Source organism: Bos indicus x Bos taurus, chromosome 18 (genome assembly GCF_003369695.1).
Source record: "Bos indicus x Bos taurus breed Angus x Brahman F1 hybrid chromosome 18, Bos_hybrid_MaternalHap_v2.0, whole genome shotgun sequence".
Taxonomy (NCBI): domain Eukaryota; kingdom Metazoa; phylum Chordata; class Mammalia; order Artiodactyla; family Bovidae; genus Bos; species Bos indicus x Bos taurus.
The window spans coordinates 8,139,892-8,156,327 of NC_040093.1; the positions used below are offsets into that span (position 1 = coordinate 8,139,892).

A 16,436-nucleotide genomic window follows, 5' to 3' on the forward strand; every position below is an offset into this window, starting at 1 on the left:
ACAACTACTGAGTCCCGACTCTAGAGCCTGTGCTGAACTACAAGAGAGAAGCCACAGCAATGGGAAGCCCACACACCGCAATGAAGAGCAGCCCCACACTTGCCACAACTAGAGGAAGTCCTTGTGCAGCAACGAAGACCCACCACGGCCAATAAATAGACTTTTTTTTTTTTTAAAGAGCATAGGAAAATATATAATATGTTGAAAAAAAAAGTTGTTAACCCTGTAGCTTTGCTGGCCCTGTTCTCAGGCAGGCTCTCACCACATACTCAGCTCTGAAGACTTCCAATCCACACTCTTCCTTCCCTAGAGATGTTGGCGACTGAGCAAGCATCCTGTGGGGCCTTCCTGGGAGAGACCCTCCCCCACACCCTCTGCTCTAGCCCCTCTCTGAAGTATCCAGACAGCAGGATCTCATCCGTGTGTGCGTGAGTGCTAAGTCACTCCATCGCATCCGACTCATGGCGACCTGATGGACTGTAGCTTGCCAGGCTCCTCTGTCCATGGGATCCTCCAGGCAATACCGGACTGGGTTGCCATTTCCCCCTCCAGGGTATCTTCCCGGGTTCCTAAGTTTTTTCAGATGCTAAAAACTGCCACCAACGTGAAGAAATTAACTACTTGAAGATCGAGAGCAAGTAGCCCCCAGATCTTCTGACACCTAAGTATTGATCACCATCAATCAATCAAAGAATTGTGCACGAGTTGATCACACACCCTGGGCAACCCTCCTTCACTTGGCCTTTAAAAATGCTTTGCTGAAACCCTTTGTGGATTTCAGGGGGTTTTATAGCAGAAGCCACCTATCTCCTTCCATGCCTGCAGCAAACCTTTCTCCCTTCAAACTCCAGCACTTGACTGTTCCTCAGACAGGCCAAATTGTTTTCAGTAACAAGGTTACAGGAAAATTTCCTTTTCTGTTCAAAATCATGATCCTTCTTTCTACAGGTTGTGGCTTCTAGATGTAACTTCCTTCCAGATAAAAACTGATCTTATCTGTGTTCCCGCCTCTGACAGATGAATCAGAGCATGGGGTAAGAGAATGACGTAATCACAGAGTGTTATGGAACTGCGTCCTTGGGCTCTCTAATCAAAAGAAATGGATGAGAGGCCAGAGAAGAAATTCAGGGCAGGCTTTATTGAGACTCCGAGGTCGGGAGAGCTGGTCCCTTAAATGGGATGAGGGAGGGTGGATCAGTGGGTGGGGCCAGAGGCATGGTTTAGGTGGTCTGCCCACGCCTCTGTGGTGCTGGGTGCAGGGATCAGGCCCAGTACCCTGTTTTTGCTCCTTACACAGCAGAAGGGGCAGTTAGGTTTTGGTCTTTTTGTATCTTATTGCTCATGATTTGCACCAGCTGCAGATGCCTGGAGTTATTTTTAGTCCCTTATAGTTTCTTTGTATTTTGTCACTCTGGAAGATGTTTGCCCAGGTACAAGCACTGCCATAAAGGGTCCTAGGTCCCAGTCTGTCTCAAGGGCAGGGTCTTGACCTTCCAGCCTAGCGATGCTTCTGCCCTCCCTGCTAATGACCAGGTAACCCCCGAAGGTAGGCGAGGTGGGGTGTGGGGCTGGCCCTGCTCTGCTCTCTATCTGCCTAGACAGAGCCTGGGAGTGTGCAGAAGCTCTGTGTCCCCAAAGCCTTAGTTGAACGAACAAGTACCAGTGCCCGGTTCTGTCCTAAGCACGTGACACACATGAACTCATTTAATCGGCATTTCTGCTAGTTTCTCTGTTTTTCAGATGAGCAAACTGAGGCACAGAGAGGCGAAGTCACTCTGGGAAAATTGAATACATGGCAGGTGAAGTGGCAGGCGTCTGGGTTCCCAACCGGGCACTCTATGCCCTCAGCTTCTGCATTCCAAACCCCCGGGTGCTCAGGTGGCTTTAACCGCCAACAGCAGGACTGGAATCTGAGCCTGCCTGGGACCAGGGCACTGATGGGGATGGGGACCCAACTCCAAGGGGTCAGGAGGCTCCAGGCTCACGATGGGGACCGTATCTCAGGGGATCTAGATGCACTTGTCCCTGAGATCTCAGCGTCTCTCCTGGGTCGGGGGCAGCCCTTCCTCTCCTGGATGCTCAGCCTGGGCCCCTCTCCACACCTGACCATGAATTTGCTCCTGGACATCCCAGGGGTTCTGATCCCTGGGGAGCTAGCCAGGTGACCCTCCACCCCACCCCGTGTAGAAAGCGGTACATGGGGAAAGCGCGGGCAGCAATCGGGCCCTGGGAGTCTCCAGCCTCATGTTTTAGGCTCACAGTTTGAAGGTGCAAATGGGAGAGATGGGGAAACGAGATTTCTCAGACAGTCCCCACCCTCGGTACGTGGTACCTAACTTCCCCTTCCATGGATCTTAAGAGCTACCTCTCCGTCACCCTCTGGCTTCCTGTTGGAGCTTCCTCGTTCACTCCCCACATTCAGGGCGCTTCGCTCCCCAACAGAGGGACCTGAACTGGCTCTGTGCTGGCGGATGCTGACATGGTGCCCTTGCTGCTGCTGCCCCTGCTGTGGGGGGGTGAGTGGGAGAGGGGTGGGGGACAGGGCTCACGGCTGGGGGAGGGGGGCACGCGTGGGGAAGGGCTGGAGCTGCAGCTGAGCCTCTGTGTCCCCCAGGGTCCCTGCAGGAGCTTCCGGGGTTTGAGCTCCGAGTGCAGGAATCGGTGACGGTGGAGGCTTGCATGTACCTTCGCGTGTCCTGCTCCTTCTCCTACCAATGGTATCCCTGGTATCCCTCTATGGAACCCATCATCTATTGGTTCCGGGAAGGGGACGGCCCACACAGTGATCCTGTGGCCACCAACGACCCAAACAGAAGACAGAAGCCAGAGACCCAGGGCCGATTCCGCCTCGTCGGGGACCCCGGAATCAACGACTGCTCCCTGAGCATCAAAGAGGCCAGGCTGAGCGACTCAGGAATCTACTACTTCCGAGTGGAGAGAGGACCTAATGTGAAATACAATTACAGAGATAAGAAGCTGAATTTGCAGGTGACAGGTATGACAGGGGGCCCAGGAGAGGACCCTGGGACATGGGGATCTTTCTATTAGAATAGGAACAGGATTTAGGACCACTCCTTGCTCCAGGTCTTGGGGTTTTAGGGTTCAGGAGAGACCCAGGACTGGGAGTGAGCTGTGGCCGTGAGGCACTGGTCCCTCTGAGGGTCCCCCTCTGGGTCCCCACACCCCGGGGGCCAGGCATCTCCCTTTCTCCTCCTCAACCTCAGCAGAGAAACCCGACATCCAGTTTCTGGAGCCTCTGGAGTCTGGGCACCCCACAAAGCTGACCTGCAGCCTGTCGCTACCTTGTGATGAGCGACACCCTCTCCTGTTCTCCTGGGCGGGAGACACCCTTGACGAGATGGACCCAGGGACCCTCCACTCCTCGGAGCTCACCCTCACCCCAAGGCCCCAGGACCACGGCACCAACCTCACCTGTCTGGTGACACTCCAGGGAACGCAGGTGACCCTGGAGAGAACCGTCCGGCTCAACGTCTCCTGTGAGTGTGGAGGGGCGGTGGGGTCCCTGGGAGTGGTGTTGGCAGGAGGCAGGTGGCATCCCTGCATCCCTTTCCAGCTGAGATTGGGGGAATAAAGCTCATCCTCTCAGGTGGCTCCTGGGGTGGAGCACTGATGGCTTCCTGCCTCTCCCGTTTTCCTCCCAGATGCTCCACAGTTGGTGATCACGAGACTATCTCAGGAAAGCTTTACAGGTAGGAAGGATGGTCTCTCCTCTGGGGCTGTGATGGGAGCAGGTCTCTGCCAGCTCAGGGCTCAGAGCTTGGAGATGAGACGGTCATTCACTCCTCAGCCCCCAAGCTCTGGACCTGTCCTCTCTCCCCAGTGTCTCGCATCCATGGACTATTACTTTTGCCTGCTCCCTTTCCTTTTCTTAGTTTAAAATTTTAGTTTTAACTGAGAAAACACACAGATGATCAAAGTTACCATCGTGACCACTTTAAAGGGTAGATCTCAGTAGGGTGAGGTCCAGGGACAGTGCTGTGCACCCATCCACAGAGCTCTGCCTGACTGGCAGAACCGAAACGCCAAACCCACCAGGTGCAGTGTCCCCGTCCCCTCCCGCTTCAGCCCCTGGCCACCAGCTTTCCGCTTTTAGTGTCTGTGATGGACTACTCTAGCTTCTGCTTTTTTTTTTTTCTTAATGTTTCTGGCTGTCATCAACTCCTATGACAGGAACCCTCCTTCAGCTCTGATGTCATCATCTTTCAGAGGGACTCCTGTTCCCATTGCCCACAGCTCCACCTTGGACCCCATTCCAACCTCTCTTTACCTTCCTGGGTGGACTCCTCCCATCCAGAGTCTCCGCTTGTGGTCGTGCCCGCATCCTGATCCCCCCGTCCTGTCTCTACTCTGTCCATCCAGAGATGTTCTGCAGGTTTAACTACCTCTTGCTGATGCCTGTCAACTGCACCCTGTCCCCCACTTAACCAGGCTGTGGTTGGACGGCCCTCTACCCATCACCCTTTCTCACCAGCTGCACCCATGACTCAGGGACTTCTGCAGAGCTTCACTGCTCAAATCACTTCCCCCTTTCCATGTCCTTGGCCCCAGAGCCAGCTGCAGTCTTGTCCTGGAGCCTGGGCCAGTGATCAGCCTCCTCCCTCAGCCTCCCCGCCTCCTGTCTCATGTGCAGTCCAGGGCCCCACCTGGCCCCAGTAGGGTCCTGAGAGTCCGCGCCGACACTGAAGCTTCCCCTTCTCACAGGCTCCTACTGCTTGCCCGTCACCCTGGAGCAAAGCCCAGCGCTCTCAGTCCTGCTGTCAGGGCTCCAGCACATCTGCCCCTCCCTTCTCTCTCCCACTCTTATCGTGTCTCTGTTGCTCCGGGTCCTCTCTGCCGCGATGCAGACCACGTGCCTTTCTCCCCATCTTCCAGGCTATCTCTCTCTTGGCACATCTTCCCGTCAGCTTCCCACCCACTTCTCTCCCTTCCATCCTCAGATCAGCTCCCATTTCTTCTGGGAGCCTGCAAAGACCACCAGGACTGTTGCCTCATCGGCCTCAGTGAGCTCATCCTGGGTCCTTGTCACCCGGCAGTCTTTCTGCATCAGGAAGTGGGCGGAGCGAGGGTGAGACAGCCCTTGGCTCCACCCCCTCATCGGTGCATCTCTCACCCAGATCTGAATGGCACGTCACTGCCCATCCTGGAGGGCCAGTTCCTGCGCCTGGTCTGTGTGGCCGACAGCAACCCCCCTGCCACGCTGAGCTGGCTCTGGGAGGGAAAAGCCCTGAGTCCCTCCCACCGCTCAGCCCCCGGGGTCCTGGAGATACCCCGTGTCGGGGTCAGAGATGGAGGAGAAGTCACCTGCCGAGCTCAGCACCCACTGGGCTCCCAGCAAGTTTCCTTCAGCCTCTCTGTGCAGAGTGAGTTGCAGGGCAGGTGCTGGGGACGGGCAGCCTGGGCAGGTGTGTGCCTTTGGGAGGGCTGGGTCTGGGGACTGAGCTTCACCCCCTCTCCCTTCCCCAGAAAGCCCCCCTCCCTGCAGCTGTGAGACTGAGGAGCCGCAGGGCTCCTGGCCCCTGGTCCTCACCCTGATCAGAGGGGCCCTCATGGGGGCTGGCTTCCTCCTCACCTATGGCCTCACCTGGACCTACTACACCAGGTGAGCACACCTGTCTCCCTGCGGGGAAGTCCGGGGAATGGCTCTGGAGTTGCCGGTGGGGCTGGGCGGTCCTGTCCTGCCTGGAGCTAAACTGTGTGACTCTCCAGGGCCTTCCATGTTGGTCCTGTAGCTAAGATTCCAGGTTTCCCCTGCAGGGGGCAGGGGTTGGATCTCAGGTTGGGGACTAAGATCCCACCCGCCTTGAGGCAGAGCCCAGAACGAGTGAAATGCATCTGCATCTCTGACCTGAGACCGTGTTGGCTCTGCAGGTGTGGTGGCCACTAGGGAGCTGGGCTGAGGGGTGTGGCCGAGCCTCGCTCCCTGTCATGACGAGATTCACCCGAGGATGCAGAGCCCAGAGGACAGATGTGGGGACATCACTGGGTGCTTCTCCCTGGAAACTCTCCAGTCAAACCCTGTGTTATTTGCATCCATGAGCTTTTATTTGTGTTGATTGTGTGACAACAGGAAGAGTCAATTCCATTGAAAGGAGACTTTCTGACTTACCTCACTTAGTATGAGATTATCCATGTTTTTATATTAATAACTCATTGTTGGTTTTGCTACGGTTTTTGTCTTGAAAGTGGTATTTTATGTATGACTATTCCTCCAGTTATGTATGAACCCTAAAATACGATGACATTGCATTTGTTTCCATGTTTTGGCTCTTTCAACATGTCGTTGATATGAATGTTGTGATGAAAATAGGAAGGCTAGCAAGTTTTCCTGGTGGGTATGGAACTGCTTCGTCATAAGTTTGGCATATATTTAGTTCTAGAAGGTACCTTCAAAGGGTTCTCTTGAGTGGTCAAGTGAATTTCCATCCCCGCATCATATTTGAGGGTTCTGAGCTGTCTGTATCCTCAGCATCACTTGTATTAGCAGCAGGCTCAGTTTTCAGTCCTGCCTTCCATTGTGGCAATGTCTCCTTATCTTTTTGTTTCCTTTATGTGCAATGTGATATTGAGCTATTTGAATATCTCCTTTTGTGAAATTCCTGTTTGAGTTTTTGCCCATTTAAAAATAAAAACTGGGCAATCTTTTTCTTATTGAGTTCTTTGTTCTGGGTATGATTTTTAAAATTAAAGTATAATTGATGTATAACGTTGTGTTAGTGTCACAGTATAGCAAAGTGATTCAGCTATATATGTATATTTCTCTCAGATTAATTTCCACTATAAGTTATTACAAGATACCGAGTAGAGTTCCCTGTGCTATACAGTCGGTCTTTGTTGGTTATCTATTTTATACACAGTTGTGTGTATATGTCAGTCCCAATCTCTCAATTTATCCCTCCTTCTTTTAATGGTGTTTATTTTTTAAGAAACAAAGATGTAAACATATGTCCAAATAAATATAAAACCAATATTCATTTGTTCTCACAACCTGTTCCTGGGAGTGTCTCAAATATATATGTTTATTGTCATACTTAGGAAATCTTCATGAAATTTCTCCCTTAAAGAATAGTAACATTACAGGTTGTTTCCACATGTGGCTCGAGCCCTTCCTGTGGCTTTGAAAACAAGGCTGTGAAGATTGTTGTTGTTCAGTCTCTCAATTGTGTCCGACTCTTGGTGAGACCTCATGGACTGCAGCAGGAGGGCTTCCCTGTCCTTCACTATCTCCTGAAGCCTGCTCAAACTCACGTCCATTGAGTCGGTGATGCCATCCAACCATCTCGTCTTCTGTCATCTCCTTCTCCTCCAGCCTTCTATCTTTCCCAGCATCAAGGTCTTTTTCAGCATCTGGATCTTTTCCAATGAGTCGGCTCTTCACATCAGGTGGCCAAAGTATTGGAGCTTCAGCATCAGTCTTTCCAATGACTATTCAGGCTTGATTTCCTTTACGATTGCCTGGTTTGATCTCCTTGCAGTCCAAGGGACTCTCAACAGTCTTCTCCAACAGCACAGTTTGAAAGCATCAATTCTTCTGCACTCAGCCTTCTTAATGATGAAGAGTGATGGGTCCTGAATTGTGTTTCAGGTAAGATCTAGCCTAGGGTCCCCAATTATGGAGCAAGCGTCTCCCTTTACCCACTCCGTTTTTCATGGTCTTCTGCCCCAGGGCTGGTCCAACAGACCCTGAGATCCAGGAAGACCCACAGCCCTGTTTGCCATGTTATAAAAACCCTTCTGGGCAAAGGAGCTTTTCACCTTCAGCTTTCTTGCCTGGCTTCCGCCCTCCACTGCATTTGGGTCAGGAAGCTTGTTTTCTGACCCTAGTGGAACATATTTGAGAAAATTTTCAATATCTTTTCCTGAAAGTCCAGTTTTTCTGCTGTAGGGTGGGTGGCTCCGAATGGATCCGATCTCGTTTCTCTTTTCTGGTTGCGGCGCTGCAGGCTGGGCAACCCACGGTGGACGCGAACATCACTGGGAAGGCAATCATGTCAGAGCCCAGTGCGGGGAAGCCTCTGGGACTCTGGGGGTCCCATGATCACCCCCTGCGGTATAGGGGGGATGGGGAGGAGGTGGGGGGTGAGGGGTGGCATGACACTGCAGCCCCCACCCCAACCCCACAGCCTTTAGCTTCCGAGTTTCCCTTCTGTTCTGGCAGCAACTGACTTCCTGTTGGGGCTTCCTGGTTCCCACCCCACATTCGGGGCACTAACTTCCGCAACAGAGAGACTTGGACCCCGGGGGACTCGGATATGGTGCCCCTGCTGCTCCTGCTGCCCCTGCTGTGGGGGGGTGAGCGGCGTGGGAGGAGGGGGGTCACCGGTGGAGGAGGGGCGGCTCAGGTGGGGAGGGGCCTGCAGCTGCAGCTCAGCCTCCGTGTCCGCAGAATCCCTGCAGGAGAATCCAGGGTACAGGCTCCGAGTGCAGGAATCCCTGACCGTGCAGGCAGGCCTGGGCGTCCTCGTGCCCTGCAACTTCTCCTACCCTTGGAGCTCCTGGTATTCCTCTATGGAACCCTTCATCTATTGGTTCCGGGAAGGGGATGGCCCACACAGTGATCCTGTGGCCACCAACAACCCGAAGAGGCGAGTGAAGATGGAGACCCGGGGCCGATTCCGCCTCCCCAGGGACCCCAGCGACAACGACTGCTCCCTGAGCATCAGAGACGCCAGGATGAGCGACACAGGAGTCTACTATTTCCGGGTGGAAAGAGACGATGTGAAATACAGTTACAGAGATAAGAAGCTGAATTTGCAGGTGACAGGTATGGCAGGAGCCCAGGAGAGGACCCTGGGACGTGGGGACCTTCCTGTTAGAATAGGAACAGGACATAGGACCACCCCAGGTCTTGGGATGTGCGAGTGCAGAAGAGACCCAGGACTGGGAGTGAGCTGTGGCCTTTAGCACGGGTCCCTCTGAGGGTCCTCCTCTGGGTCCCCATGCCCTCATGGGGCCCAGGCATTTCCCTCTCTCTTCCTCAGCCCCACCATGGAAACCCTACATCTTGTTTCCGGAACCTCTGGAGGCTGGTCGCCCCACAAAGCTGACCTGCACCCTGTCACTAGCATCTGGTGAGGGACACCCTCTCCTGTTCTCCTGGGTGGGGGAGGCAGTTGACATCATGAACCCAGACACCCTCCACTCCTCAGAGCTCACCCTCACCCCAAGGCCCCAGGACCATGGCACCAACCTCACCTGTCGGGTGACACTCCAAGGATCTCAGGTGACCCTGGAGACAACCGTCCGGCTCAACGTCTCCTGTAAGTGTGGAGGGGCGGCGGGGTCCCTGGGGGCGGTGTTGGCAGGAGGCGGGTGGCGTCCCTGCATCCCTTTCCATCTGAGATTGGGGGAATAAAGCTCATCCTCTCAGGTGGCTCCTGGGGTGGAGCACTGACGCCTCCCTGCCTCTCCCGTCTTCCTCCCAGATGCTCCACGGTTGGTGACCATGAGAATATCTCAGGAAAGCTTGACAGGTAGGAAGGATGGTCTCTCCTCTGGGGCTGTGATGGCAGCAGGTCTCTGCCAGCTCAGGGCTGAGGGCTTGGAGATGAGATAGGCCCTCACTCTTCCGGACCTGTCCTCCTCTCTCCCCAATGTCTCGCATCCATGAACTATTACTTTTGCCTGCTCCCTTTCCTTTTCTTAGTTTAAAATTTTAGTTTTAACTGTGAGAAACCACACAGAAGATCAGAGTTACCATCTTCACCACTTTTAAGGGTAGAGCCCAGCTGCGGGAAGTCCATCTAGGCAGGGTGTTGTGCAACCCATCCACACAACCCTGTCCATTCTGCAGAATTGAAACTTGAAACCCATCAGATATAGCCTCCGCACCCCCTTCCCCTTTCAGCCCCTGGGAACCAGCATTCCACTTTTGTCTCTGTGATTTGTATTACTGTGTATGTTCTGCTCTTTGTAAAAAAAATTTTCTGTCTGTCCTCATCTCCTATGACCTGCGCCCTCACCATCTTTGCCAGGAGCCACCCCTGTTTCCTGGGCTTCCCTGGTGGCTCAGACAGTAAAAATCTACCTGAAATGCAAGAGATGCCGGAGAAAGGGGTTGGAACCCTGGGTTGGGATGATTCCCTGGAGCAGGAAATGGCAACCCACTCCAGTATTCTTGCCTGGAAAATTCAATGAACAGAGGAGCCTGGCAGGTTACAGATTATAGAGTCCCAAAGAGTCAGACATGACTCTTGACTGAGCATGCACAGAACCACCTCTTGCTGATGCCTGTCAACTGCACCCTGTCCCCCACTTAACCGGGCTGTGGTTGGACGGCCCTCTACCCATCACCCTTTCTCACCAGCTGCACCCATGACTCAGGGACTTCTGCAGAGCTTCACTGCTCAAATCACTTCCCCCTTTCCATGTCCTTGGCCCCAGAGCCAGCTGCAGTCTTGTCTTGGACCCTGGGCCACACTGATCAGCCTCCTCCCTCAGCCTCCCCACCTCCTGTCTCATGTGCAGTCCAGGGCCCCACCTGGCCCCAGCAGGGTCCTGAGAGTCCGCACCGACACTGAAGCTTCCCCTTCTCACAGGCTCCTACTGCTTGCCCGTCACCTTGAAGCAAAGCCCAGCGCTCTCAGTCCTGCTGTCAGGGCTCCAGCACATCTGCGCCTCCCTTCTCTCTCCCACTCTTATCGTGTCTCTGTTGCTCCGGGTCCTCTCTGCCACGATGCAGACCACGTGCCTTTCTCCCCATCTTCCAGGCTATCTCTCTCTTGGCACATCTTCCCGTCAGCTTCCCACCCACTTCTCTCCCTTCCATCCTCAGATCAGCTCCCATTTCTTCTGGGAGCCTGCAAAGACCACCAGGACTGTTGCCTCATCGGCCTCAGTGAGCTCATCCTGGGTCCTTGTCACCCGGCAGTCTTTCTGCATCAGGAAGTGGGCGGAGCGAGGGTGAGACAGCCCTTGGCTCCACCCCCTCATCGGTGCATCTCTCACCCAGATCTGAATGGCACGTCACTGCCCATCCTGGAGGGCCAGTTCCTGCGCCTGGTCTGTGTGGCCGACAGCAACCCCCCTGCCACGCTGAGCTGGCTCTGGGAGGGAAAAGCGCTGAGTCCCTCCCACCGCTCAGCCCCCGGGGTCCTGGAGATACCCCGTGTCAGGGTCGGAGATGGAGGAGAAGTCACCTGCCGAGCTCAGCACCCACTGGGCTCCCAGCAAGTTTCCTTCAGCCTCTCTGTGCAGAGTGAGTTGTAGGGCAGGTGCTGGGGACGGGCAGCCTGGGCAGGTGTGTGCCTTTGGGAGGGCTGGGTCTGGGGACTGAGCTTCACCCCCTCTCCCTTCCCCAGAAAGCCCCCCTCCCTGCAGCTGTGAGACTGAGGAGCCGCAGGGCTCCTGGCCCCTGGTCCTCACCCTGATCAGAGGGGCCCTCATGGGGGCTGGCTTCCTCCTCACCTATGGCCTCACCTGGATCTACTACACCAGGTGAGCACACCTGTTCCCCTGCACGGAAGTCCAGGGCATGGCTCTGGAGTTGCCGGTGGGGCTGGGCGGTCCTGTCCTGCCTGGAGCTAAACTGTGTGATTCTCCAGGGACTTCCATGTCGGTCCAGTGGTTGAGCCTGTGAGTTTCCACTGCAGGGGGCAGGAGTTCGATCCGGGGTTGGGGAACTAAGATTGCACATGCCTTGAGGCAGAGCCCAGAATGAATGAAATGGGTCTGTTTCTCTGACCTGAGACTCTGTTGGCTCTGCAGGTGTGGCGGCCACTAGGGACCTGGGCTGAGGGGTGTGGCTGAGCCTGGCTCCCGTCATGACGAGATTCACCCGAGGATGCAGAGCCCAGAGGACAGATGTGGGGACATCACTGTCTGCTTCTCCCTGGAAACTCTTGATTCCAAATCTGTCTCATTTCCACCCAGGGGTTTTAACTTTTTAATTTGTAGAGATGACTGTGTTATGACAGTATCTTTGTTATGACAAAGAGTAAATTCCATTGAAAAGAGACTTTTATTACTTTCATTTTCCAAGAATACATGGTCCCTCATCAGGGCAGGGCCCAGGGGGGAGCACGAGGTTGTGCTCAAGGAGCAGGAGCAAGCGTGGGGAAGCCTTTTTCGAGTTTCCACTGGAGAGACAAGGCTTGTTGTTGTCGTTCAATTCTCAGTTGGTTTGACTCTTTACAATGCAGCATGCCAGGCTTCCATGTCCTTCACTATCTCTCAGAGCTTGCTCAAACTCTTTTTCATTGAGTTGGTGATGCCATCCAACCATGTCGTTCCCTTCTCCTTCCATCTTCAATCTTTCACAGCATCAGGACCTTTTCTAATGAATTGACTCTTGGCATCTGGTGGCCAAAGTATTGGAGTTTTAGATTCAGCATCAGTCCTTCCAATGAATATTCAGGATTGATTTCCTTTAGTATGGACTGGTTGGATCTCCTTGCAGTCCAAGGGACTTCCAAGAATCTTCTCCAACACCACAGTTCAAAAGCATCACTTCTTTGGCGCTCAGCTTTCTTTATAGTCCAGCTTTCACATCCATACATGACTACTGAAGAAACCGTAGCTTTAACTAGATGGATCTTTATCAGCAAAATAATGTCTCTGCTTTTCAATATGCTGTCTAGCTTTGGAAGGAAATATAGCCTTTTTTCCAAGGATCAAGCATCTTTTAGTTTCATGGCTGCAGTCACCATCTGCAGTGATTTTGGAGTCCAAAAAAATAAAGTCTGTCACTGTTTCCATTGTTTCCCCATATATTTGCCATGAAGTGATGGGAACAGATGCTGTGATCTTAGTTTTTTGAATGTTGACTTTTAAGCCAGCTTTTTCACTCTCCTCTTTCACCTTCATGTAGAGGCTCTTTAGTTCCGCCTCTCTTTCTGCCATTAGGATGGTGTAATCTGCATATTTGAGGTTATTGATATTTGTCTCAGCAATCTTGATTCCAGCTTGTGCTTCATCAAGCCTGCCATTTCGCATAATGTACTCTGCTGCTAAGTCACTTCAGTCGTGTCCGACTCTGTGCAACCCCATAGACGGCAGCCCACCAGGCTCCCCCGTCCCTGGGATTCTCCAGGCAAGAACACTGGAGTGGGTTGCCCTTTCCTTCTCTGTAATGTAAAATGTAAAATGTAAGTGAAAATGAAAGTGAAGTAGCTCAGTCATGTCTGACCCTCAGCGACCCCATGGACTGCAGCCTACCAGGCTCCTCCATCCATGGGATTTTCCAGGCAAGAGTACTGGAGTGGGGTGCCATTGCCTTCTCTGTAATGTACTCTGCATATAAATTAAATAAGCAGGGTGACAATATACAGCCTTAACGTACTCCTTTCCCAATTTTGTACCAGTCTGTTGTTCCATGTTTGGTTCTAACTGTTGCTTCTTGACCTGCAAACACATTTTGTAAGAGGCAGGTAAGGTAGTCTGGTAGTCCCATCTCTTGAAGAATTTTCCACAGTTTGTTGTGATCCACAACAAAGTCGAAAGTCAAAGGCCTTAGCGTAGTCAGTGAAGCAGAAGTAGATATTCTTCTGGAAAGCCCTTGCTTTTTCTATGATCCAATCGATGTTGGCAATTTGATTTCTAGTTATTCTGCCTTTTCTAAATCCAGCTTGAACATCTGGAAGTTCTCAGTTCACATAGTGTTGAAACCTAGCTTGGAGAATTTTGAGCGTTACTTTGCTAGCATGTGAAACGAGTGCAATTATGTGGTAATTTGAACATTCTTTGGCATTGCCCTTCGTTGGGATTGGAATGAAAACTGACCTTTTCTAGTCCTATGCCCACTGCTGAGTTTTCCAAACTTAGCTTTAACTGTTTACCCAAACACTTTAACTGTTTTACCCACAGCCAGTCCCTCCCATCAGGAAGCTTGCACAAGTCTCTTATCCTCATCCAGCAGATAGCAGACAGAATGAAAACCAGTTACAGAAAACTAATCAAACTGATTATGTGGATCACAACCTTGTCTAATTCAATGAAACTGTGAGCCATGCTTTGTAGGGCCATGCAAGATGGATGGAACTTGGGGGAGAGTTCCTATAAAATGTGGTCCTCTGACGAAGGGAATGGCAAACCACTTCGGTATTCTTTCCTTGAGAACCCCATGAACAATATGCAAAGATAAAAAGATAGGACACTGAAAGATGAACTCCCCAAATCGGCAGGTGCCCAATATGCTGCTGGAGAAGAGGGGAGAAATTACTCCAGAAAAAATGAAGGGATGGAGCCAAAGCAAAAACTAATACCCAATTGTGGATGTATCCAGGGATGAAAGTAAAGTCTGATGCTGTAAAGAACGATATTGCATAGGAACATGGAATGTTAGGTCCGTGAATCAAGGTAAATTGGAAGTGGTTAAACGGGAGATGGCAAGAGTGAACATCAACAGTTTAGGAATCTGTGAACTAAAATAGACTGGAATGGGCAAATTTAATTCAGATGAGCATTACATCTACTACTGTGGTCAAGAATCCCTTTGAAGATACAGAGTAGCCATGATAGTCAACAAAAGTGTCCAAAATGCAGAACTTGGTGCAATCTCAAAACTGACAGAATGATGTCGGTTTGTTTCTAAGGCAAGCCATTCAATATCACAGTAATCCAAGTCTATGCCCCGACCAGTAATGCTGAGGAGGCTGAAGTTGAATGGTTCTATGAAGACCTAAAAGATCTTCTAGAACTAACACCAAGAAAGATGTCCTTTTCATTAAAAGGGACTGGAATGCAAAAGTGCAAGTCAAGAGATACCTGGAGTAACAGGCAAGTTTGGTCTTGGAGTACAAAATGAAGCAGGGCAAAGGCTAACAGAGTTTTGCCAAGAGAACACACTGATCATAGCAAACATCTTCTTCCAACAACACAAGAGACAACTCTACACAAGGACATCACCAGATAGTCAATACTGAAATCAGATTGATTATATTCTTTCCCTCTGAAGATGGAGAAGCTCTATACAGTCAGCAAAAGCAAGACTGGGAGCTGACTGTGGCTCAGATCATGAATTTCTTATTGTAAAAACCAGACTTAAATTGAAGAAAGCAGAGAAAACCACTAGACCATTCAGATATGACCTAAATCAAATCCCTATGACTGATTATACAGTGGAAGTGAGAAATAGATTCAAGGGATTAGATTTGATACACAGAGGGCCTGAAAACTATGGACGGAAATTCATAACATTGTACAGGGGGCGGTGATCAAAACCATCCCCAAGAAAATTAAATGCAAAAAGGGAGAATGGTTGTCTGAGGAGGCCTTACAAATAGCTGAGAAAAGAAGAGAAGCTCAAGGCAAAGGAGAAAAGGAAAGATATACATCTGAATGCAGAGTTCCAAAGAATAGCAAGGAGAGATAAGAAAGCCTTCATTAGTGAAGAATGCTAAGAAATGGAGGAAAACAATAGAATGGGAAAGCCTAGAGATCTCTTCAAGAAAGTTAGAGATACCAAGAGAGCATTTCATGCAAAGGTGAGCACAATAAAGGACAGAAATGGTATGGACCTAACAGAAGCAGAAGATATTAAGAAGAGGTGGCAAGAATACACAGAACTGTACAAAAAAGATCTTAATGACCCAGATAACCATGATGGAGCAATCTATCAACTAGAGCCAGACATCTTGGAGTGCAAGGCAAGTGGGCCCTTAGGAAGCATCACTATGAACAAAGCTAGTAGTGTTGATGGAATTCCAGCTGAGCTATTTCAAATCCTAAAAGATGATGCTGTGAAAGTGCTACACTCAATATGCCAGCAAATTTGGAAAACTCAGCAGTGGCCTCAGGACTGGAAAATGTCAGTTTTCATTCCAATCCCAAAGAAGGAGGCAAAACTGGAAAGGGAGAATTCTTTAGGATCTTCTCCTGAGAATGATTCTTTTGGGCTCTGGGTTGAAGGGGTGACCTACAGTAGCTGTTGTCTTTAGTGGGTGATTTAGGGTAAGGGAAATAGTGAATTTGGGACTGACGGGTGGATCAAAGGGGATGATTGGGCATTATGGGGTATGGATTGGTTGGTTTTCATTTGAAGGACGAGGTCTTGTTAGAGCCCTTTTCTGTTTCTAAGAGTTTGGTTGACCCTTGGAGGCAGTGTCCTTTATGGACCATCATGATTTTTAAGATGTGAAATCATCATAAGGAATAGAAAATAAAATACGGGTATTGAATACACCGAGCCCCGCCCACTATTACCTCATGTTTCTGAAGCCCACTCACCATCTACTACCTGCTTCTGCTCTTGGTCCTGCCTGAACCCACCCTCCCGCCCTGATCCTCTCCCTCCATGTCAAGCCCTACGTGACCTTCTCCCCTCATGACCCAAAAGTGATTTGGTTAACACCTGAGTTTCCAGTCTTCAACTTCCTATCAATGTGGAGGTCCACACAGAGTAGAATCAGTAACACAGTTTTTCTTTCTGGTGTCAAGTCACCTACTTCTTCATAACTGGAATAAATTCACATTTATAATTT

The 16,436-nt window shown here is 51.1% G+C and overlaps 2 protein-coding genes across 3 annotated transcripts; both read left to right on the plus strand.

Moving 5' to 3' along the window:
* The first annotated feature begins 2,479 nt into the window (after positions 1–2,479).
* On the plus strand, positions 2,480–5,995 carry LOC113875847 (sialic acid-binding Ig-like lectin 14). Its single transcript, XM_027514511.1, has 7 exons — positions 2,480–2,516; positions 2,615–2,995; positions 3,225–3,497; positions 3,663–3,710; positions 5,136–5,381; positions 5,485–5,620; positions 5,890–5,995. The coding sequence occupies exons 1-7, from the start codon at positions 2,480–2,482 to the stop codon at positions 5,903–5,905; spliced, it is 1,137 nt and encodes a 378-aa protein (XP_027370312.1). The 3' UTR covers positions 5,906–5,995.
* Positions 5,996–8,199: 2,204 nt separating this feature from the next.
* Positions 8,200–11,974, plus strand: LOC113875598 (sialic acid-binding Ig-like lectin 14). 2 transcript variants are annotated; one of them, XM_027514146.1, is made up of 7 exons: positions 8,200–8,310; positions 8,405–8,782; positions 9,168–9,278; positions 9,444–9,491; positions 10,970–11,215; positions 11,319–11,454; positions 11,725–11,974. In XM_027514146.1, exons 1-7 carry the CDS (start codon positions 8,271–8,273, stop codon positions 11,738–11,740), a joined length of 975 nt encoding a protein of 324 aa, XP_027369947.1. In that variant the 5' UTR covers positions 8,200–8,270; the 3' UTR covers positions 11,741–11,974. The 2 variants fall into 2 exon arrangements, with proteins under 2 accessions (XP_027369947.1, XP_027369946.1); XM_027514145.1 differs by having other exon boundaries at positions 8,201–8,310; positions 9,000–9,278.
* Positions 11,975–16,436: the final 4,462 nt, after the last annotated feature.

Coding starts and splice junctions, on each gene's coding strand:
- LOC113875847 (XM_027514511.1), top strand. CDS start 2,480: ATGGTGCCCTTGCTGCTGCTGCCCCTGCTGTGGGGGG. Junction 2,517..2,614: donor GCTGCCCCTGCTGTGGGGGG/GTGAGTGGGAGA, acceptor TGTGTCCCCCAG/GGTCCCTGCAGGAGCTTCCG. Junction 3,498..3,662: donor CGTCCGGCTCAACGTCTCCT/GTGAGTGTGGAG, acceptor TTTTCCTCCCAG/ATGCTCCACAGTTGGTGATC.
- LOC113875598 (XM_027514145.1), top strand. CDS start 8,271: ATGGTGCCCCTGCTGCTCCTGCTGCCCCTGCTGTGGGGGG. Junction 8,783..8,999: donor GCTGAATTTGCAGGTGACAG/GTATGGCAGGAG, acceptor TCTCTTCCTCAG/CCCCACCATGGAAACCCTAC. Junction 9,492..10,969: donor ATCTCAGGAAAGCTTGACAG/GTAGGAAGGATG, acceptor TCTCTCACCCAG/ATCTGAATGGCACGTCACTG.